The 20,407-nt window shown below is 39.7% G+C and overlaps 2 protein-coding genes across 4 annotated transcripts; both read left to right on the top strand.

Annotated features, from left to right (window-relative positions):
• Nucleotides 1–56: 56 nt before the first annotated feature.
• On the top strand, nucleotides 57–8,331 carry LOC105021877 (ubiquitin-conjugating enzyme E2 E1). Of its 3 annotated transcripts, none has more exons than XM_010889865.5 (6): nucleotides 57–178; nucleotides 1,888–1,967; nucleotides 2,706–2,756; nucleotides 3,342–3,474; nucleotides 4,589–4,736; nucleotides 8,083–8,331. In XM_010889865.5, exons 2-6 carry the CDS (start codon nucleotides 1,927–1,929, stop codon nucleotides 8,178–8,180), a joined length of 471 nt encoding a protein of 156 aa, XP_010888167.1. In that variant the 5' UTR covers nucleotides 57–178; nucleotides 1,888–1,926; the 3' UTR covers nucleotides 8,181–8,331.
• A 2,058-nt stretch (nucleotides 8,332–10,389) lies between these two features.
• nr1d2a (nuclear receptor subfamily 1, group D, member 2a) lies at nucleotides 10,390–16,156 on the top strand. The gene is made up of 8 exons (XM_010889866.5): nucleotides 10,390–10,808; nucleotides 12,076–12,297; nucleotides 12,550–12,638; nucleotides 12,780–12,924; nucleotides 13,061–13,725; nucleotides 13,852–14,043; nucleotides 14,453–14,663; nucleotides 14,862–16,156. Exons 1-8 carry the CDS (start codon nucleotides 10,790–10,792, stop codon nucleotides 15,059–15,061), a joined length of 1,743 nt encoding a protein of 580 aa, XP_010888168.2. The 5' UTR covers nucleotides 10,390–10,789; the 3' UTR covers nucleotides 15,062–16,156.
• The last annotated feature ends 4,251 nt before the right edge of the window (nucleotides 16,157–20,407 follow it).

Here is a 20,407-nt window from a genome sequence, read left to right as displayed (position 1 = left end):
CTCTAAGTGTATTAAATTATAATGTCGGTTGTCAACTGGTTATTGGATTATCCCTGTGCTCTGAGGGCGCTAGACGGTTTCACAGCAGCCGCAGCACTTCCGTTCTGCAGAAGGCGATACCAAAACTGGCGAAACGCACGAGCTCAGGCAGTGGTGGAGGTCCAGACACAAAGAGGAGGTAATTATAGATAGCTACATTGCTATCTTCAATACTAAATCTGTCTCATGACTTCAATGTAATCAATGAGTTTAGCTTGTAAACTTCTTTAGTAACAGGAAAGAACGACAACTTAACAGAGACATTTGTGGTGACACTGTCTGGTTCGGGGGGAGGAGGGGGGGCGGGGGCTACAGTAGCTAGCTACTATGTTATTAGCGAGTTAACCTAGTTAGCAAGCTAGCTAGATTCACTAGTAGGAAGACCTAGCTAACGTAGAGTAAACGGTGAAAATAGTTATTTAGTAAAGTTGTGCATCGTTTGTTGGTCTCAATTTGTTTTGTGTATTTACTGTAATGTCTGGCAAGTAAATCGGTCGGCTAATAACACAACATTACAGTAGGGAGATGGGACGTATTTTTTTTTATTACACAAGTTCGTAAGCTAACCAAATAGATACCATGGCTGTGGTAGCTAGCTGGCAAAGTGCAGTTAACCAGACATAATCCATACTGCCTGGCACAAACAGTAGTAAGCTAACGTTAGCCAGCGAACAACTCAGAAATACTTTTGTGTATGTAAGTTATGAATCAAGAAAAGAGGCCCGACAATTATGAATATTATTCAGGCTGGCTGACTGACTAGCTGTTGTTTACCAAAATGTTTGTTTTTCCATATTTTTGTATAGAATGTCTCATCATTCATGATAGTAGGTTTCATATTCGGGTCTCGCCATATCAGCGTTATCCGACCTTATTTGCGCAAACATCCATAATAACAATATTATTGAGGGAGGGAATGGATGGCAACTTTTGACGCTCTAACAGTAAGATACTGGCTACAGTACTCTCTAGCAAATGTTCCAACAGAAATTCTATGAACGTTATGTAACGTTACTCAGCTATGATCAAAATAGCCACATTCGGTACTCCGCAACATAGTGGTTTTACAGGGCAACTCTAATTTCAGACATTCTGTCCGCAACCTATCGTAGCCTACATCCAAATAAGTTTTGTTCCAAAGATTTTTTTTTATATTGCTGAATCGGCTAAGCTGTGTGTGGTAAAAAATAGTATTTTGATTGGAGGTGTCGAAGAGGTGTTGGCTGGCTACCATAACTCCTCCGATTTAATTTAACACCACGCCCGTTACAGAAACTTCTTCTCAGTGCATCTGAACATTTCGGTTAGTCGTCAGACTCGGGTGAAAACAATACACCGCTTGTATTTTTGGGGGGAGTAGATTCTAGCTACCATGCGTAACTGGATTAATGACGATGCATGCTCTGCTAAAGTGCCTGTTTTGGTGAGTAACAAACGGGAACGAATTATGAAATTGCATTTGCAGAGAGATGTATAATTGGAACATCAACTGAATAATACTGCGCGTTAAAGGAGAACCTGTCCTCCCCTCTTTACATGTTCAGGCCGCAATTAATCAATTGCATCATGTTAGCTACTTCAACTGAGTTAAGCCTCAATATATCTTAAGTATTTTTCTTGACTGAACGTTTGTTTGGGTGCTCTGCCACAACTTCAGTGTTACTTCATTTTGCAAAGTTTGCCAGCAATGTTATTTGTCCAAGCAACTGCTTTTTTGTCCTTCAGCTACCTCATCACAATCACACTGTAGGCTCCTGCTCATTTCTTGTCCAAACCGGTATGTCTGATGAGGATTCACGTGCCAGCACCAGCTCTTCATCATCTTCTTCCTCCCATCAAAATAAACAGAAAGACACACCTTGCAAGAAACGGGAGAGCAAAGCCAGTATGAACAAGACCTCCAAGCTGCTATCCACCAGCGCAAAGAGGTAGCAATCAATCAGATGTATTTTATGAAGCCCTTCTACATCGGCAGTTGTTATTAAGTACATATATAAAGCAAGCAACAACAATGGATGCAAGGTGGCTAGAAAAACTCCCTAGTATCGTCAGAACCTTGAAAGGAGCCAGACTCTAAGCAGTGGTCAGTCTTCTGGGTGTGCCAGGTGCAAATTGTAGGAGATATTTTTGCTTGTTCAGATGGCCAGCGTGTCAATAAATGCTGGTGGGCTGTGTCCAGAGGAAGAATTTAGATCATCCTCACAGCCAGTTGCACTATGGCAGGTTTGCCCAGATGTGCTGTGGGTATTGACCATAGAAGTCATCAGGCAGATACTAGATCTGCAACACAAACTGGTGGACTTTGGTCAGGGATAGCTAGGAGTTGTCAGTGTAGGTAGTCCTAAAGTGTGGATTTAATCTATGCCATGCTCTTTCTATGTCCCCACTGTATACAGTGTATAGGATGAACATATCTTGGCTGTTTGTACTTCTGTTAGTCTGTGGCTGACAAACAATTGTTTTAACCGGTGGTTTGCAACTACTTTTAGACAAAATGTAAATGACAAATTGTATTTGAAAAGTATGAAGTCTTATCCAACATAATTACCCACTTATAATACTTCCCTGATCCACCTTTTTCATAACATTTCCAAAAAAACTGTCAAACCCCAGTCAAATCAATTGGCCAGGGAATCTTTGATCTCAATTCTTGTTTATGTCTGCAGGATTCAGAAAGAGCTGGCAGATATCACCCTGGACCCTCCTCCAAACTGCAGGTATGTTTTATTTGAGCTCATCAATCATCACCTGTTCCAGTCAGGCCCAGTGTCTTGCATATTGAGATGGTCAATATGTACAGATGATTTATTTTGTAATGATGTATTCATTAAATCTTCCATTACTTTTTGAGGTTTCTCATGTCTAATTTGCTGATATAACAACACTGCAAACCTCTCCTATCATAACGTCTTTTGACTGAAAATGAAACAGTGTTTAGAAATCTACATGAAGCACAATTTCTCTTCTCCCACGTTGCATCAATCAATAGACTCATCCTTGTAGTTATGACTCGCAAGAGTCCCCACTTACTAAGAGCAATGCTTCACTGTTGGGCCCAAATTCATTTTAAAATGTCTCACGAACAAATGTGTGTTGCAGACGCAGTCCTTTGTTAGCTGTCCCTTTTGGCTATGAGCGGATTTCTCTAAAATGTAACATTAATAATGAAATGTGGGTTATAGTTTATAACAATTTGAGCGACTATCTTCTTTGGTTTTTGGTCCAGGTAACGACAGGAGCAGGTACTTCCAGATCTGTGAACAGGATAAGGTTTAGCATAATGTCTGTAAATTTCATTTCAGCGCCGGCCCCAAAGGGGACAACATCTATGAGTGGAGGTCAACCATCCTGGGTCCACCAGGCTCTGTTTATGAGGGAGGGGTATTTTTCCTGGACATCGCCTTCACACCTGACTACCCCTTCAAACCACCCAAGGTACTAAGTAATTGTCAATCTTCATGGCTTGACTCATTACAAGGTGTATCTTAGTTTAGTCCCACACAATTGGACAGATTTTCATTTGAAGTTCTTTAGCAGACAGTTTTATCCAGAGCAACCTACTTTTTTGTTTGTATTAGCTCTCTCTGGGAATCAAACCCTCAACTATGTAGTTGTAAGTGCCATGTTCTATCAACTGAGCTGTACAGATTTGTTTTACATTAAGTTGAAAACCTACATACTAATCTCTTGAGGACAGAATAAACATCTAGAATCTTTCAAGGCCCATGTAAAATTATATTACAGGCTGCAGTTGTTTCTAGTTTGAGATTCTTTTATTGATGTTATTTTTTTTTTTTTTGGACTAATCAGGATTAAGGGAAGACTAAGCTTAAACTCAGATGGTGATTTTAGCCTCTGTGTGGCAGTGAGAAATGGTTTCACTAGATCAAAATATATTGTAAAAATACATTAAACCAACAATTAGCTTTTTGGGCATGATAAACATGGATGAAAGTAAAGGAAAAATTTGACTGAAAGATTCTTTAGCTTCCTTCCTTTGCCCAACCACAGTAATCACATTTGTTTACCAAATTCTCCACACAGAGGTAAAATAGGTCATTAAAAACTTTTACCACACAATTTTACATATGCTGGAAAGGATCACAATAGGGTGTATTTCTCATAGTGGCTTTGCATTTTTAGCCGTCTGGTGTCTTTTTGATGAAAATGGCAAATGGTTGAAATCATGTTTGTAGTGAGGGGTTTTAAATTATCTAAATATACCACCAGAGGGCATTTGACTCCTCCACGTTCGTGCTAGAATAAGTTTCAACACTAGCATGGCGCAATTTATATTGCCATGTGTATAGAAAAAATGGCATGTTTGTTTTCAGTGTTCTACTTTTTAGATTTTCTTAAATACAGTACTGTGAATAGGGTATAGGCATCTCAAATTTGAACCTATACCATTTGTTTGGGAAGTGTTTATTTGTAAACTTTACTTCAAATGTGCCTAAGATTTTTGCCTAATGCTGTATACTATACTAAATTAGAGCTGCCCTTCTGTTCGTAAAGCTGATAATAACTGTGTTAATCCTGTGTGTGTTAGGTGACCTTTCGGACCAGGATCTACCACTGTAACATCAACAGCCAGGGTGTGATCTGTCTGGACATCCTGAAGGACAACTGGAGCCCTGCCCTGACCATCTCCAAGGTGCTACTCTCCATCTGCTCTCTGCTCACTGACTGTAACCCAGGTAAGATTTCTTATCAATCCATGTCAAGTGGAAATATGATACCAAAACTAGCATTAGTATTCCTGACTACTGTGTAGGGTTATATTGAGCATGAACCTTTTCCATGGTGGCTGAGCAGAAGAAATGTCAACTCTGGAGAGATTAACATGAAAACGTACCTGAGGTTGCCAGATTTTGTTTGGACTATTTAAAGTAGATCACTGTCTTTTGCCCAATCAAAATAATTTCAGCCCTAGAACATGTCCAGTGTAACCACTGTGACTTAGGTCACTGTTTTTCCAACCCAGGAGTTGATGTTCTTTTCCAATTCATCTTTGATTTTCTGATCAGAGCTGAACTTGTGCCCATTTATTGAGTTTCTTTGCTAGTTATTATCCTGTTTTTATGTAGGAATTGTTGGGCAGTGGAGGAGTTAGTGCTTCTTTTAATAACACTGTGTAGGCCTGAATTACGAACGATCAATCTAAAAAATGCCTGAATTATGAACGATCAATCTAAAAAATCTAAAAAAATAAAAAGTCTGTTAAAATGCCTTTTCTAGGACTAAAGTAGTATTTTGAGGCAGGCGTGAATATGCAAATGAGCCACTAGGTATTTATTAGGTATGTGCAGAAGTTGTAATACTTGTCTCTACAATCTTATCCGTTTAACAGTTGAGAACCCAGAAGTGCATGTATAAGCTAGTAAAGCTGGCCCTTACGTCACCTAACAACTTGGATGTCAGTTTGAGAACTTGGCCAAGTTGTCAAAAAAACTAGAGAATTCGACCCTAACTGCTAAATTCAGAGCCAAGCAATACTCAAAGGAGTATTATGAGTCAGGCAATAAGCTGTTTTGCAAATTCTGTCAACATCCTGTTGATTGGACCCGTAAAAATGTGATGACCACTTAAAATCTAAAGCCCATGTGAAGAACAAGGAAAATCAGCATGTTTGCCAGAGCATGCCTCTTCAAACGACCGTTGCTAGTGCAGATGCATCAGCAGATTCAAGACAAGAATTTATTCAGGACTTTGTGGCTGTGCGCCGAGTCTGACATCCCCTTAGAAAAGCTAGGAAGGCTTCGGCCATTTTTAGTGAACCATTGCATACAGGTAGAAAAATGAGAGTACCCTCGGTCAAACTCCCCTGTGTGTTCGACCAACATATGAAGAGCTTAATAATATATTGTTGCAATAGCCTAGATTTACATTCTGCAATGTGAAAAATCGTAAATGTGAATTGTGCAAATTGTGATATTCCAAATAATGAGCTGTCATGGTGAAATATAGTGATACATAATGTCAGCAGCAGTCTGCCTCTGCATCTAACTAACCTTGCTGTATCTATATTGTTTACACCTGAAATTTTAAGAATTTGCCTTAATGAAATGTTGTGTTGCATGATTGCAAATGTACTGTTATTTCTTATTAAATTGTTGAAGTTTTATATTATTCATATTATTAGACACTTCCTGATTTTAAAATTAGTGTAAATCGTAAACACTGAATTCAGGAAAAATTTAAATTTAATTTATTTTGTAATGAATTTTGGGGGGGAAATGACAGATTTCATAGGGCCCTACCTTTTATTGCAAAGATGAATATGTCTCCCCCGACAGTTTTCCAGTCAGCATCACACCATCATTAGGAAGGGATGCATGCAAATTATTTAGGCAAATGAAAGGAGAAACAACTTCAACCTGTCTGTTAATAATGACCAGAAACAAAGATATTTATAGTACTATATGGTAATACATGTAACCAGTAGGCACTTATTGATCTATTGAAATAGACTTTTGTCAACTATACCGAGCCCCACTGCCTCAAAGCCAAACATAGCAGCTAATCTTACATCAACAAAAACAGCCTTAATAAATAATTAGGGATATTGCTGAGATGATGAAATAACACCATGCTAGAAATCGGTTGTTTTCATATTTTTTTGGGTGAAAACATTGTTTGCATCAATCAGCTTTGCATCAGTGCTCTTTTATGACCACAGAATCATGGCAATATATCAATTACAACTGATTACAAACCACTATGTAAACAAGAAAAGAAAAACGAGGCAAGCCTAGTTCGGCCAGGCCGCAAGTAGAAATGATTGTGGGGAACAAGGGAGGGGGTTTGAAGAGCAGCTGTTCATGAGCCAATGACGGCTTTGTTGTGAGAATTGACTAATACTCTGTTCCTGTGCTAATCCAAAATCGAATGTATGGAACGCCATCTGCATATCAAATATTTGCATTTAACCTGTTGAATTTGAAACAAATTACTGTAGATGGCTAGCTAATGAAAACAATGACCATCATCTAGTTATTTTGTTCATCATTTGGCTTCTGGTAACTGTTCACTTATTCTTTAAAACAGTTAAACTTAAAAATAGACAGAAAAACAAACAAAATGACTGATTGTTTGTATATAGCTGTAAGAACATCAGAGGTGGGCAAAATATGTACAATACGTGTTTGTCAATCAACGTAATATATTTTTTGTTGTTTTATTGTTTAGTTAATGTATTTCTTCACATTCGTTCGTAGGGTGCTATATGTTTCGTTGCCTGTCGTCACTCTAACTTGCTCCTTCTGAGTGAGAGATCAGCATTTCTAGCATTTTGTGATGTTAGACATGTCAGTTGCAGTCCATCCATTGCAACATAACCACAAACTGTTTTACTTTTGGCTTACTATATGTAGCTGAATCTTGTAGCCAGTGAAGTTTTAGTTTATTCTCAATTAATCCTAATTAGATGGTCCCTGGCTGGGGTTGATACCTGGTCTGCCGTGTAGCTGGCTGGCAACAACTATTTTGAGAATTGTTTAATCTGTTGATTATTGCGTTTCATCTGATAAAAAAATCTAAGATTAAATGTCAGTGGTTTAGGTATTATAGATTAAATGTGTTTTTCCTCATCTTGCACCATACTGAGATTGCAGCAATAAAACAAACAAACATGCATACTGTACTGAAACAGATGTTTTACTCATTCTATTTTAAAGGTACTATTCTAAACTGTTTTGATAAATAATGAATAATAAAGGAAACTATGTAAAATGGTATGTCAAGTTTACTTTGCGAGTTTTATTACTTTATTCTGAAATAATTTTAATAGAAAGATGTATGCTGCTGGCCTGTGATGCTATGATTTAAATTTCCTCTACCCTATTGCTGCACAGCCTCAGTGATCACTATAAACATCCACCAGAAATCTTACTGAAAAAACATAACTTATAAACTGCCCTATAACTCATGAGCAGCAGTTGATGACATTCTCGGATTTCATCAGTTGGTAATTAATCTAAGATTCCAAATCATCCTCCACCCATTAACAGTTTTTACCCCTGTAATGTCTTCTCTCAATTTTAGCTGATCCCCTGGTGGGAAGCATCGCCACCCAATACACGACAAACAGAGCTGAGCATGACCGGACAGCCAAACAGTGGACGAAGCGGTACGCCACATAGGACCATTGAGCTCGGGGAGGGGTGGGGGATGGGGTCACATCTGGGAGGGTATTTCTATTTCAGATTTTTAGTACTTTATTGTCTGGTGTATTTTTTTTCTTTCTGATTAAGTTATCTCAGCAAATATGGAAATAAATAATTACAATGAAAATAGCTGTCATGTAATATTTTGTTTGTGGATTGTCCATGGGATACTCTACTGCTATTAATAATGTCCTCTGTTGTTAAAAGAAAACAAGGATTATGCTTTTGCCATTTCACTTTTAATGTAAAACTATAATGTAGTTCTATAATAAGTACAAAACTAGTATTGTTTTAACTGTTTTGGGGTGGAAATATTTTAGGAACAAAGGTCCCAGACTTCACAGCGTTGGCCAAGATGGTCCCCTTTAAAGCCACACTAGCATGTCAGAGCAGAAACCCACTCATGAAGCCCAAGGAACTTTCCGTAGAACTCCAAGATAGAATTATGCAGAGGCTTTGACCTGGGAAAAGGAACCCAGTTACCACTCTAACAAAGCTTCTGAGTTTCTCTGCAGATATGGGAGAACACTCCAGAAGGACAACTATGTTTGCAGCAATCCATCAATCAGGTGAAACAGAAACCAAGGGAACTCTTGAGTACAGGTCATATGACATGCAACCTGAAGGATTCGGGGAGAATATGGAAAAAGATTGTCTGGTTTGATGAGACCAAAATTAAATTTATCCTGAATGCCTAGCGCTACTTATGGAGAAAACAAGGTACAGCTTGGAAAACCAGGTATCAACTGGCTAATACCATCCCAATGATGAAGCATGGTGGTTGGGGTAATATACTATGAGAATGCTTCACATCTGCAGGGATTGGGAGAATGGTCAAGATTTAGGAAAGGATGAACAAATACAGAGAGGTACTTGAAGAAAACCTGATCCAGAGCATACACGACCTCCAACTGGCCTGAACATCTCTCAGCACGATAACAACCCGAATCGCACAGCCAAGACTAGGCTTCAAGACAACTCTTGACAATGTCCTTGAGTGGCCCAGTCAAAGCCTGAAAGCCTATTGAACAAATGTCTGGAGACCTGAAGTTTACATAAACTCTGTCAGATTGGATAGGGAAGAAGCAATCTAAGAAGATTTACAAGGAAGTGAGAGACATTCCAAATCCAGGTGGTGGAGGCACCATTTATCCATGAAGACTTGCTGCCTAAAGGTTTTTCTACAAAGTAGAAAGTTCTAAATAAAAAAGGTCTGAAAATGTACATAAGACACTTTCAGTTTTTTGAATTTTCTGTTAAATGGCACAGATTTTAAAGAAATACATTTTCACTTTCATTATAGGGTATTGTCTATAGATTGATGGCAAATTAAACTTGTAAGCAATTATCAGTTTGTCTGTAACAAGAACTTGCGGAGATAGTGAGGGGGTCTGAGGACTTTGCAAAAGCACCGTATCTCACATTGACCCTTGCGAGTAATTTAAATGTGTGGTACACTCATGTAAAATGTGGATTTGGTATTGAGTGGGAGCCCTAATTTCTACTTTCCAATTGTATCTGTAATTTTAAACTGCTGGCCTGTGGAAGTACACAAGCTCCTGCTAAGTCTCATTCCGAACATGTGAGCCAGAGCTCAGCTCGTGCTGCCTCCCACCTAATTTAACTCCTGGGTTCACTGACTTGTCAGTAGCATTAGTTGCTTGCCTTGAATAATAACAACAGATTATTTCCTGTCAAAAATCATGTGCATCATGAGTTTGACAGACTTTACCTGAAGTGTGTTTTTGAACTAGGGACTAGAGCAGTGGGTTTATATAGGTATTTACTATTGGGAACATGAGTGCAGTTTGTGTAGACACAGAAATACATGTCTTTCCGTTAGGGAGACACATTTTTCTAGCATAATTGTTGACAGAGGCATACATAGATTTTGTTAGGACCTTATACAGTATGTGCACAACAACACATCCATTTATAGACATATCTCCTATATACGGCATTTGAATGTGTGCAGTCTCAAAGCAATCCCATACAGGATGGATGAACACAATGTACTGACTGGGTTCACGTTGTGCGTGAGACCTATCCAGAGATTGGCTTGGAGCAGTCTGCGTTCGTCAATGTGTCTCCGCCTCTGGTCTGTAAAAGTGTGTCACTGGGTTAAAGTGACTCAAGCGCACAGGCTAGTGGGAGTGGCTGGCAAATGGGTCACATGCTTAACACTATTAAAAACGTTCAGTACAGTAAAGTCATCCAGCATGTGAGTTCGTTTTTCCAACTCGTTACAGATTGCAAAACAATTAACGTTTGTATTCGGGAGGTATTGCATGAGGAAGAATATTCAGTTTTATTGAAAGAAGAATGTATTTTGTTCTGACTTTTGACGGTGGAATGTCGGTAATTATTCCAAAATAATATTTTAGTAAATCATTTTTAAACCGCGATGTCACCGAGACTAAAAGAAGAAAACCCGGTTAATTTAAGTGTATGCTTTAAATTGAACTGTTAGGGCAACTGTGTTGTATAATTGCAGTTTGCGAAAAGCATCTCGGTTTTATCTTTTTTTGCACGTTATTGACAATAAATTGGGACAGATTTAAATCGAAATCGAGGTACCTGAAGACATGGGATCAACCAAGTCTGGTAAGACTGGCTTTATTATCCTTTTTTACTATGTTATCTTGTAATTGACACAGTCGTTCTCGCTACACTGGCCAATTAATTTGTTAAAATGTAGTTATTATAGTTTTAAGCGTTACTGAATTAAATCAGGAATACATGTCCTAATAACCAGTGTTGTAAAAAAAAAGCTGTGAAATCTTAGACTATTATCAGTCCACGTTTTATTAAATGATGTTTTTTAGGTTGCATATGGAACATCGATACTGTCCAATATATTATTTTGTAATTGTTGCCAATTTATTGTTAGGCCATGTATATCAGTTAGGAATTCCACTCTACGGTGATTTTGACACAACACTATAATGTTCCGGTTTGCTTCGCCTCACGTGGGATAGGCTGTCTAGCCCGGTCTGGCCATGTGCCTCTGTTTCTTGACTCTCGCTGCTCATTGGTCGGCAATAGGCTCTTACGCGATAATTGCATAATTCTGGATCTGGAGGACCGCACACAGGTCCACGTGAGACGGAAGGGGGCAGTTTCAGTGACCTAGATTTTCTCATGACAGCTACACTTGGATGAGTTCGGAAAACGAATAGTCATACTCTGCTTAGGTCATGAAAAAGTCGAGTGAATAAATTAACTTTAGGGCTACAAAGCTGGCTAGTTTAAAATGTATTCCTGTAGATGTTTTTGTCACCCTCCTCCCGTCTATTCCTCAAGCATTCCGGGTGTATTGTTTTCCGTAACCCGCCTTGTGGAAAAAAAAAAAAATGTTAACGTGCACATTATAACGTGTCTGTGTTTGTATGCACAGCATTGAGTCATCTAGGTAAGTAAAAAATATTGACAGGTTTAGGGATATTCTGTAACAACAACACCCTCTAGGAGTTTCCAAAATAATTACATAAGATGAATTAAATGTAATCTTCATATCAAATTGGATCTCCGTTTTTGGTTATCCTTCCTCAATAATGGTGATCTGATTTGGGACTGCAGGTTTGGCTGTATCCAGAGGAACAGCACATACCAATAGAGCCTGCTTGTTATGTAACAGTGTTATTCAATCACCAGGCTTGAAGTAGGTAGGTCAAACACCAGGATGAATGCGGGAAATGGTCTGACATAATTCCTGCTTTACATTGGGTGTGGCAAGGGCAGACCACTACATACTTACACAACTGTAATAGTTATGGTCCCGTCCTTATTAAGACATGTTGGGTGTTATGCACAGTCAGTGTACAGAACATATGACTTAAATCCACTGTGTGTTTTTTACTCTCCCCCCCAGGAGGTGTAATAGCCTACATATCTTCTGGCTCAGCCTCCAGCTCGGATTCTTGTTTGTATGACATTTGCAGCAATGGCTACCTGTCCTCCTCTCCGCCTTGTCCCTCACTGCCAAGCCGGGCAGAAGGAATCGTAGTGGATGTCGCCCCCCCTACCCTGGTCAGGCATCCCCGAAGCCATGGCTCTGAGAAGACTGGGCGATCCACCAAAAGTGGCATCACCAGTGAGTGTATTTCACTACTAGAGATACATTCAGTATGGGAACGATACTAGGTATTTTCAGAATGGTAGAGAGAATGCAGTGCACGAGTTCTGACAGTAACCCAGGAAATGGGTGAATTTAGTGTTCTCGAAGTACCTGAATCATTAGCATGTGTGGCTGGTATAGCACATCTGTACCCTGCCAGACAGGGTTTTGGCACACTGGTGTGATTCAGTAGTGATGTTGCTCTTGTGTTTTTCTTCTGTCTTGCAGAGATCAACGGCATGGTGCTGTTGTGTAAAGTGTGTGGTGACGTGGCTTCAGGCTTCCACTACGGCGTCCACGCCTGTGAGGGCTGCAAGGTCAGCCCAGCCCTGACTGCTTCTAATAAAAAGCATCAACACCTGGGGTTTCACTTGTCATTCATCCACTCTCTATGGTGTTTTCACAGTCAGTATTGATTCACCATACGTTGTGACAATATCTCATGTTGTTATTTGCAGGGCTTCTTCAGGAGGAGCATCCAGCAGAACATCCAGTATAAAAAGTGTCTTAAGATGGAGAACTGCACCGTCATAAGGATCAACAGGAACCGCTGTCAGCAGTGTCGTTTCAGGAAGTGTCTGGCTGTGGGCATGTCTAGAGATGGTGAGTGCCCCAAATTAAATGGGAATTATTTTCAATTTTCTTGTCACGGAGGTAAATTCTGTGGTTATCAGGCGTTTAAGCCCTTATCGGTGATACTCCATGTGCTAATGAATATTATTTCTATTTCCTTCACCAGCTGTTCGGTTTGGCCGCATCCCCAAGAGAGAGAAACAGCGCCTGCTGCTGGAGATGCAGAACGCCATGAACAACATGATGACCAACAGCAGCCAGCTCCACAACTCCCAGAGCCCGGCCTGTCCTGTGGAAGGGCACTCTTCGTCCTCCTCCTCTTCATCGGGCTCCACCCCGTCCTCGCCGCGCTCCGCTCAAGACTCCATGGACACAAGTTCCAGCTACGCCTATTCCTGCTCATCGGAAAGCGGCGACGATGAGGCTTTGCCCGCTAGGGGCCATCAACAGGATGCCTTCGCGTACAACAGTCAGCAGCAGTCCGCCAACGAGCGAAGGGAGGAGTCCACCTCGCCCGCCGACAGGGAGACGGGGAGCGACAGCCACGTGAAGGAATCACAGACGAGTTGGAAATGCTACAACAAAAATGCCATCGCCAGGGGTGGTCTGTCCTGTTACTATGGCAATGGCCACCATCAACAGGTCACCAACGGTCCTTACCGCGAAGAGAGAGTTGTTTACCAGCTGCTAAATGGCACCCCCAGTGGTGCTTTGCTAGAAGACGCCTCTAGCCTGCATGACAGGAGCCACAACACAATGAGCAACACCCAGACCCCCTCCAACAACCCCCATGGTCCAGCATATAGCCTAGATGACCGCAGGTCTCACTTGGTGAGTGTCTTCAAAACATTCACGTGCCTTCCTCTAAACAGGGATGAGAGAAATCCCCTCTTCCTTGTTTGTTCTGTGTCAATGTTCCATTTCTGAGAGCCCTGTTCTCTCGTGTCATCACAACAGGTCTGTCAAATGAATGAGACTCCCGGTCCACATCTGGACACCAGGAAGCGCAGCCAAGAGGTCTGGGAGGAGTTCTCCATGAGTTTCATTCCGGCTGTGCGGGAGGTGGTGGAGTTTGCCAAGAGGATCCCTGGCTTCCGAGACCTGTCAGAGCAGGACCAAGTGAACCTGCTAAAAAATGGAACCTTTGAAGTAAGAAACACTTGACCCAAAATAGAGCTGTCCTAACTCTGCCTGTCACGTTTCAACTAAACACCGCTCTCTGTGTACTGTATTTGTTTGTTAATAACTGGTGACTGGCCTACATATATATGTTTCTAAATGTAGAAATGTCTTCTAATTCAGTATGGAACTCAATTTGCTAACATGCTCAGTACCCATTGTATATAGTTCAGGTGTACATCAACTTTAAGTAGATTTATCTTATTCCGTCCCAATAAGTTGTCTAATACTAGCAGGACCATTACACCACGTACAACTCTGTTTTTTGTAAATGTACATAGATAAGAAAGGTAACCGAGTTTCTATTATTAATGCTGTTGAATTCCAGAGTATGTTGTATTGTGTGAAACACCATTTCAAAAACTCTTTCTCTCCCCAGGTGCTTATGGTCCGTTTCGCCTCGCACTTCGACGCAGCCGAACGCACAATAACCTTCCTGACAGGAAAGCGTTACAGCTTGGATCTCCTCCGCTCGCTGCGTGCCGGGGAACTGCTCACCTCCATGTGTGACTTCAGTGAGAAGCTGGCCGCCCTGCAGCTGGACAGAGACGAGATGAGCCTCTTCCTCGCCGTCGTCCTCGTTTCTGCCGGTGAGTGTTCGTGTTGGGCTTGTTGGCTGGGTGTATTCTAGTAATGTAGGGGGTCTGAATTGCCACCATGTAATTGGTCAAAGAGTGTACTACTATGTATTGGAAATAGGGGGCCAATCCTCTTAGCAACTGGTGTTCTCTGTATGATGAGACCAACTGCCTTCTGGGATACTGTTTAATGCTCTGCTCTGTTATCAGATCGTTCAGGGATTCAGGACTTGAAGTCAGTGGAGGTGCTGCAGGACACACTGATCCGAGCACTCCGTAGTCTGATCATGAAGAACCACGCCAACGAGGCTACCACCTTCACCAAGCTGCTTCTCAAGCTGCCTGAGCTGCGCTCTCTTAACAACATGCACTCTGAAGAGCTACTGGCCTTCAAAGTGCCCTCGCGATAAGGCACGCACAATAGAGCTGATCTGATTGCTAAATAAGAACTTCTCACATATAAACCAGGGCTTACCTCTTCTGTAACTCCTGTCCAAGAACCTGGGGGCTGGACCTTGGGGACCCTTACTTTCAACCAGCCTAACTGCGTATTTCTTACCAGAATGTATTGAGAGGTTCTTGTTTTGGACTGTTGATGGACACAAGTGCCAGAGAAGAGAAAATGTTGTACTGTATTTAAGAAATGGATTAATAGCTGAGATATTTTTTGCCAACATGCAGTGAGAGGTGTGTTTTGACAAGTTTGACACCTTTCTTTTCTTAAAAAGCGCCTGCCTTTTTAAATAAGGTGAAGAAACACATGTTTTATGTTTGGTTTTCTCTGAAAATAAATGTAATTCCAAAGTGTATTGCTGTAAAGCAATATCAATATGCTGATTATACTATCTATTTTTTGTTCAAAAGATATGTAAAATTGTTCGGTTACTGTATTGAACCAAGTCTATTTGATAAAAGACTTGACAGAAACATTTGTCTAACATAAAGAATGTGTGATGATTGGTGCTACTGCAAAGCTATCCTTTAGTAATCGACTTGACATTTCTGTACATTTTTAAGTAGTCTTTTGTCTATATAGGATTGTAGTCTGAATATATTGCATATTTGCATTTCTGTCAGCTGCCTCTACCATGGCTCCTTCTGGAGAGTCACTGTTATTACACTATTTCAGCAGCACTATGTAGTGTTGTAGACTGAACCTCTTAGCCGGGCTGCCCAACCCTGGTTCTGGAGTGCCAACGTCCTGTATGTTTCCTGATGTAGCACACTTGATGAAAACTAAGTCAGGTTTGTCACAACTGGGGTTCGATGGAACTAGTTTTCCAGGAACAGGTTTGGGCAGCCCTTCTCGAAAGACACACGTGATGACAGACCCACATCATGTGTGTAGTTATTGGATGGGTTTTACTTTGCCTCCTGGCATTTTGGCACAGCACTGACTTAGCAATGTATTTCTTTTTTGGGGTGGCAGGGTGGTGTCTGTATTTGTGTCCTGTCACTGACAAGATTGCGGTTTGTAAATAAATAATGTATATCTATCATATAAATCTATATACATAGTATTAATAAATACACTTCATGTCATTTGCTGTTTTGTCTGCAATATTAATCTGGTTGGAAATAAGTACATTTCTCAAAGGAGTAATAGATATAAATCTGCCTACAAGGAGATTAAAGTGTGATTGAACTCATTTAGTGAGAATGAGTCTATAATGCGAAACAGATGTGCCTGCTGAGTGGACAGAGAACCTTAACCCTAAAGAATTAGACATGAAATATGTGTCAGGGCCACTCGTTTCACAGAAAGATTTAACATAGATGAATCAAAAGCTCAGTGAATATCTTAAGGTTCAAGTGTAAAAGCTAGTGCTTAAATATAGGTTATATCTCCATAATTCAAACAGGCACCCATTGTTTTGTGTTGGCAATGGTAGCCTAGTGGTTAAGAGCATTGGACCAGTAAATGATAAAAGGCTGGTTCTAATCCCTGAGCTGATGAGATGAAAAACTTGTGTCCTGTTGCTGAGCAATACAGTTAACCCTAATGGCTCCCAGGTCGTTGCTGTAAATAAAAGGGAGTTCTTGGTCTACTTACCTAGTAAAGTAAAGAAACATAAAAATTGCATTTCTACTATCAAAACAGGGACAGGCATTCCTTAAAGGAAGCCAATCCTGGTTTTCAATTTGGTTTAAATGACAACTTGTCATCAAGCTAAATACCAATACATTTATGAGGGATCTTGTTATTTGTAATCTTTGAGTACAAATTTAAGAGTACTTAAATCTGAGTTATAAGACCTGGAGAATAGTGTGTATTTAATGTCTTTACAGCAGTTCAGGCTTGACGGGTCAAGTGCCTGGATTGCTGATTCCTGAGTGAGGTACGGCCCTTTATCTCCAAATGTTGGATTGTGTTGTCAAGGGTCACACTGTGAGGGTGAGTCCTCCATGATGGAGCGATCTTGGACCGGCATTCCCACAGAGAAAAATCAGCTCCGTTTGTGTAAGCTTGATGCAGTGGGCTGACATCCAGACACAGATGTCAGCAGGGCACAGAAATGTTGCTACCTTGGTATCAGAAAGGGGCAAGGAGAAAATAGTTGCTTGTCATCTACATGTAGGAGGGATCATGTGAGGTTATGACAGAGACAGTTCTTTGACAGGAATATAAGCAAGCCAGGACGATGTAGCCTACTGTCCAAATCTCTGTCAGTATAACTGACCTACAAGTTGGGGTGCAATCACAACACTGTACCTTAATCTAAACAGACTGATGGTTATTCTAAATGTTTTGTCAGAAAAGTGCTGAGCTGTGCTGTATATTCATCAATGATTCTGAAATAATTTCTAAATTGGGTGGTAATTGTCAAGATAACAAAATTCTCTGTACATTTGGCGTAGTAACAAATGAATAGGTTTTTATACTTTAGGAATAACTCCCAATATTAGAGTTGAATAATGTATAGGTCACTTGGCCAGCAGTAAATGGTGCTGCACATACAAGTAAACCTGGCTCCCATTGGTGGGCCCCAGTGGACCTCCTTGTATCTATAGCCTGTATAAAAAGACAAAAACAAAAACCTTGACCAGAAGTTATCTATTTATCCCAACATCTGGAAACCAGTGTATGTCCATCAGATGCAAAACATTATCATCCTACCCGACTCCCTATCCCGGCTGCTCTTTGAACCCCCAGTGAACTCCCAGCTACAGAAATTCCTACTTGAAAATAATATATCCTGAGAGAATTTCAGGATGGTTCCCAGTTGGGAGGCAGAAATAAATAGGCAGCAATGGCAGTGTAAAATTAAACCATAAATGCACTTGACACATTTTTAAATAAATGACACTTTAAAATTGAGGTTGGCTGCATTGTTCTATTGATTAATCAAAGGCTTTCAATTAATTTGATCGTAACCTCTTGCGAGCCAGACTCAGAAACATTGGTCTCAATGAAGGTGGATGTCAACTGGCATAGCAGAGCTGCTAGACAAGATGTTTATTGGAGACCCAACCAAACACATCCATGTTCAACTCGTGGCACTGGCTGTGGAGTCCTTGTGCCATGTTAAGGCCATCATTGTGAATAAGATATTACAAATTTGGGAGGGGATAAAATGGGGTGAGAAAATAAAAATATCTAGTTTTAAGTTTTTCTCAATCACTTTGGCTCAATTCTCAAATTATAATTATTTTCTTTCACAACAATGTTAAAATCACTGAACAAATAGTTTCTTACTCACACCAGATTAGAATTTCTTATTAATTTAAGCAAATTGTGTGTGTTTTGGCAAATGTGTGCAAAAGAGTAAGAACAATAGGCACAATACCTACATGCATATGTCTTGCTGATCAAAACTGATGAGTTGATTGTCATATTCTTCACACATTTTAAACATTCTTTCATCGTGTAAGACATCACATGTAAAATGACCCTTTAAATTATCAAAATCTGTCAGACATACATGTACATGTATATTCCATAAATATCGGTGACATGGAATGTTTGTGATGTCGGGTAAATTGACAAATGACCTGCAAGGTGACATGATAATGAAAAAGATTTTTCCCCCAGTGCATCGAAAGGGAAAACATTAGATGAGATGTTGATGAAAATCTCTTGCCAGACCAACAAGAGTGACAGGACATCCACCAAAAAGACGGGAACTTGAAATTTTACCTACCATGAAGAGGTACAATTAATTGTTTTTTCATTGTTTTTGCAGTATATTTTGTTCATGGAAGTCATTTTGTGGAAAATTTCACCTCACTATTTATGACTTTATATGTAAGAAATGTGAAAAAATGTACATTGCTAAATTTACTGTATACATAGATTTCTGTGTACTACAGTATTGTACAGTATTGACCTTTCCCAGTAATCTTTTACCTACTGTTGAAACTGGTATCAATGTGATACACAATAGCATTCAGCTAGACAAAACTGACATTCTTGTGTAGTATGGTTTTTCTCAAACGCTCTGGCAAATTTTTTGAAACAGTCTTAACATTCTCTAAACTGTAAGTACAATCGTCACAACTGTTTCATGGAACATTACAACTCCATGGCATGTCTGCAAAATCTAGTTACTCACTTAAAACCTTTAATTAATGCTTCAAAACCTAGTTATTTTATCATTAAATTGTCCAGTGACACCAAAATGAAAGTTATTTTCTCATCGTGTGAGCCATACTGGTCAAAATGTTTTTTCACCATGGCAATCAACCCTGGAAATGTTTGTTATATATAAATGTCTGTTTTGTTCTACCTTTCTGTGTATATTACCCTGAGCTTTTTAGAAACCAATTTTAAGAGTGGGAAAAGTTTACTGGGAAAAGTGAATACTGTACAATCCTATAGTACACAGAAAAAGGATATGCACATCTGTATGTATACAGTTACTTTAGCGATGTGTTGCATGTAAACAGAAAATTTACTTTTGCATGTCAATTTTTACATATTTCTTACATATAAAGTCTTATAAAGTGAGCTGAAACTTAAACACAAAAATGACATCCATGAAAACCAAAAAACTGCAACAATGATAAAATCCAGCGGCAGTTCTGTAAAAAACAATGAGTTGTACCTCACGGTAAATAAAACACTACATGTTCCCTTTTTCTTGGTGGACATCCTGTCACTCTTGTTGGTCTGGCAAGTGATTTTCATCAACATCTCATCTGTGTTTTCTCCTGGCCATTCCTATTTTATTACAAATATAGCAAATATCACATACATTTCATGTCATAGATATTTATGGAATATACATGCATGTCTGATATATTTTGATATTTAAATGGATCATTTTGGATGTGATGGCTCAAACGAGGAAAGAAAGTTTAGATGTTGTGAAGAGTATGACAATTTCAATGAGAATTAACTCATCATTTTTGATCAGAAAGGCATGTGCCAAAACATGTGCAATTTGCTTGAAAGAATGAGAAGCATGAAACTAACTATTAAGAGATTTGAACTTATTGTTTAGAAAAAATTATTATCATTCGAGAAATGAGCCAAAAGGATTGTGAAAAACTGTAAGCAGTCAGTGTCAACAAACAAGTACAACAAAACTAAAATGTCTATATAATGAACATTTCCATGGGTTGACTGCCATGGTGAAACATTTTCTAAACATTTTGACCATTATGGCTCACACAATGTCAAAAAAACTGGCCAATTTACTGACACAATAACTAGGTTTCGAAGCATGAAGTAAATGTTTTGGGTGAGTTACTACATTTTTCAGACATGCCATAGAGTGGTGATGTCCTATGAAACAGTTGTGACGATTGCACTT

Source organism: Esox lucius, chromosome 20 (assembly GCF_011004845.1).
Source record: "Esox lucius isolate fEsoLuc1 chromosome 20, fEsoLuc1.pri, whole genome shotgun sequence".
NCBI classification, from domain to species: Eukaryota; Metazoa; Chordata; class Actinopteri; order Esociformes; family Esocidae; genus Esox; species Esox lucius.
The sequence above is the reverse complement of the archived record's forward strand: the minus strand, read 5'-3'. Positions and strand labels throughout refer to the sequence as shown.

What these genes read in the sequence shown, in the direction of transcription:
- nr1d2a (XM_010889866.5), top strand. An exon ending in ACGCCTGTGAGGGCTGCAAG is followed by an intron (nt 12,639 to 12,779) that starts GTCAGCCCAGCC and finishes TGTTATTTGCAG; the next exon opens with GGCTTCTTCAGGAGGAGCAT. An exon ending in TGTGGGCATGTCTAGAGATG is followed by an intron (nt 12,925 to 13,060) that starts GTGAGTGCCCCA and finishes TTCCTTCACCAG; the next exon opens with CTGTTCGGTTTGGCCGCATC.
- LOC105021877 (XM_020040650.3), top strand. Translation starts at nt 1,412, where the DNA reads ATGCGTAACTGGATTAATGACGATGCATGCTCTGCTAAAGTGCCTGTT. An exon ending in GACCCTCCTCCAAACTGCAG is followed by an intron (nt 2,757 to 3,341) that starts GTATGTTTTATT and finishes ATTTCATTTCAG; the next exon opens with CGCCGGCCCCAAAGGGGACA. An exon ending in ACCCCTTCAAACCACCCAAG is followed by an intron (nt 3,475 to 4,588) that starts GTACTAAGTAAT and finishes TGTGTGTGTTAG; the next exon opens with GTGACCTTTCGGACCAGGAT.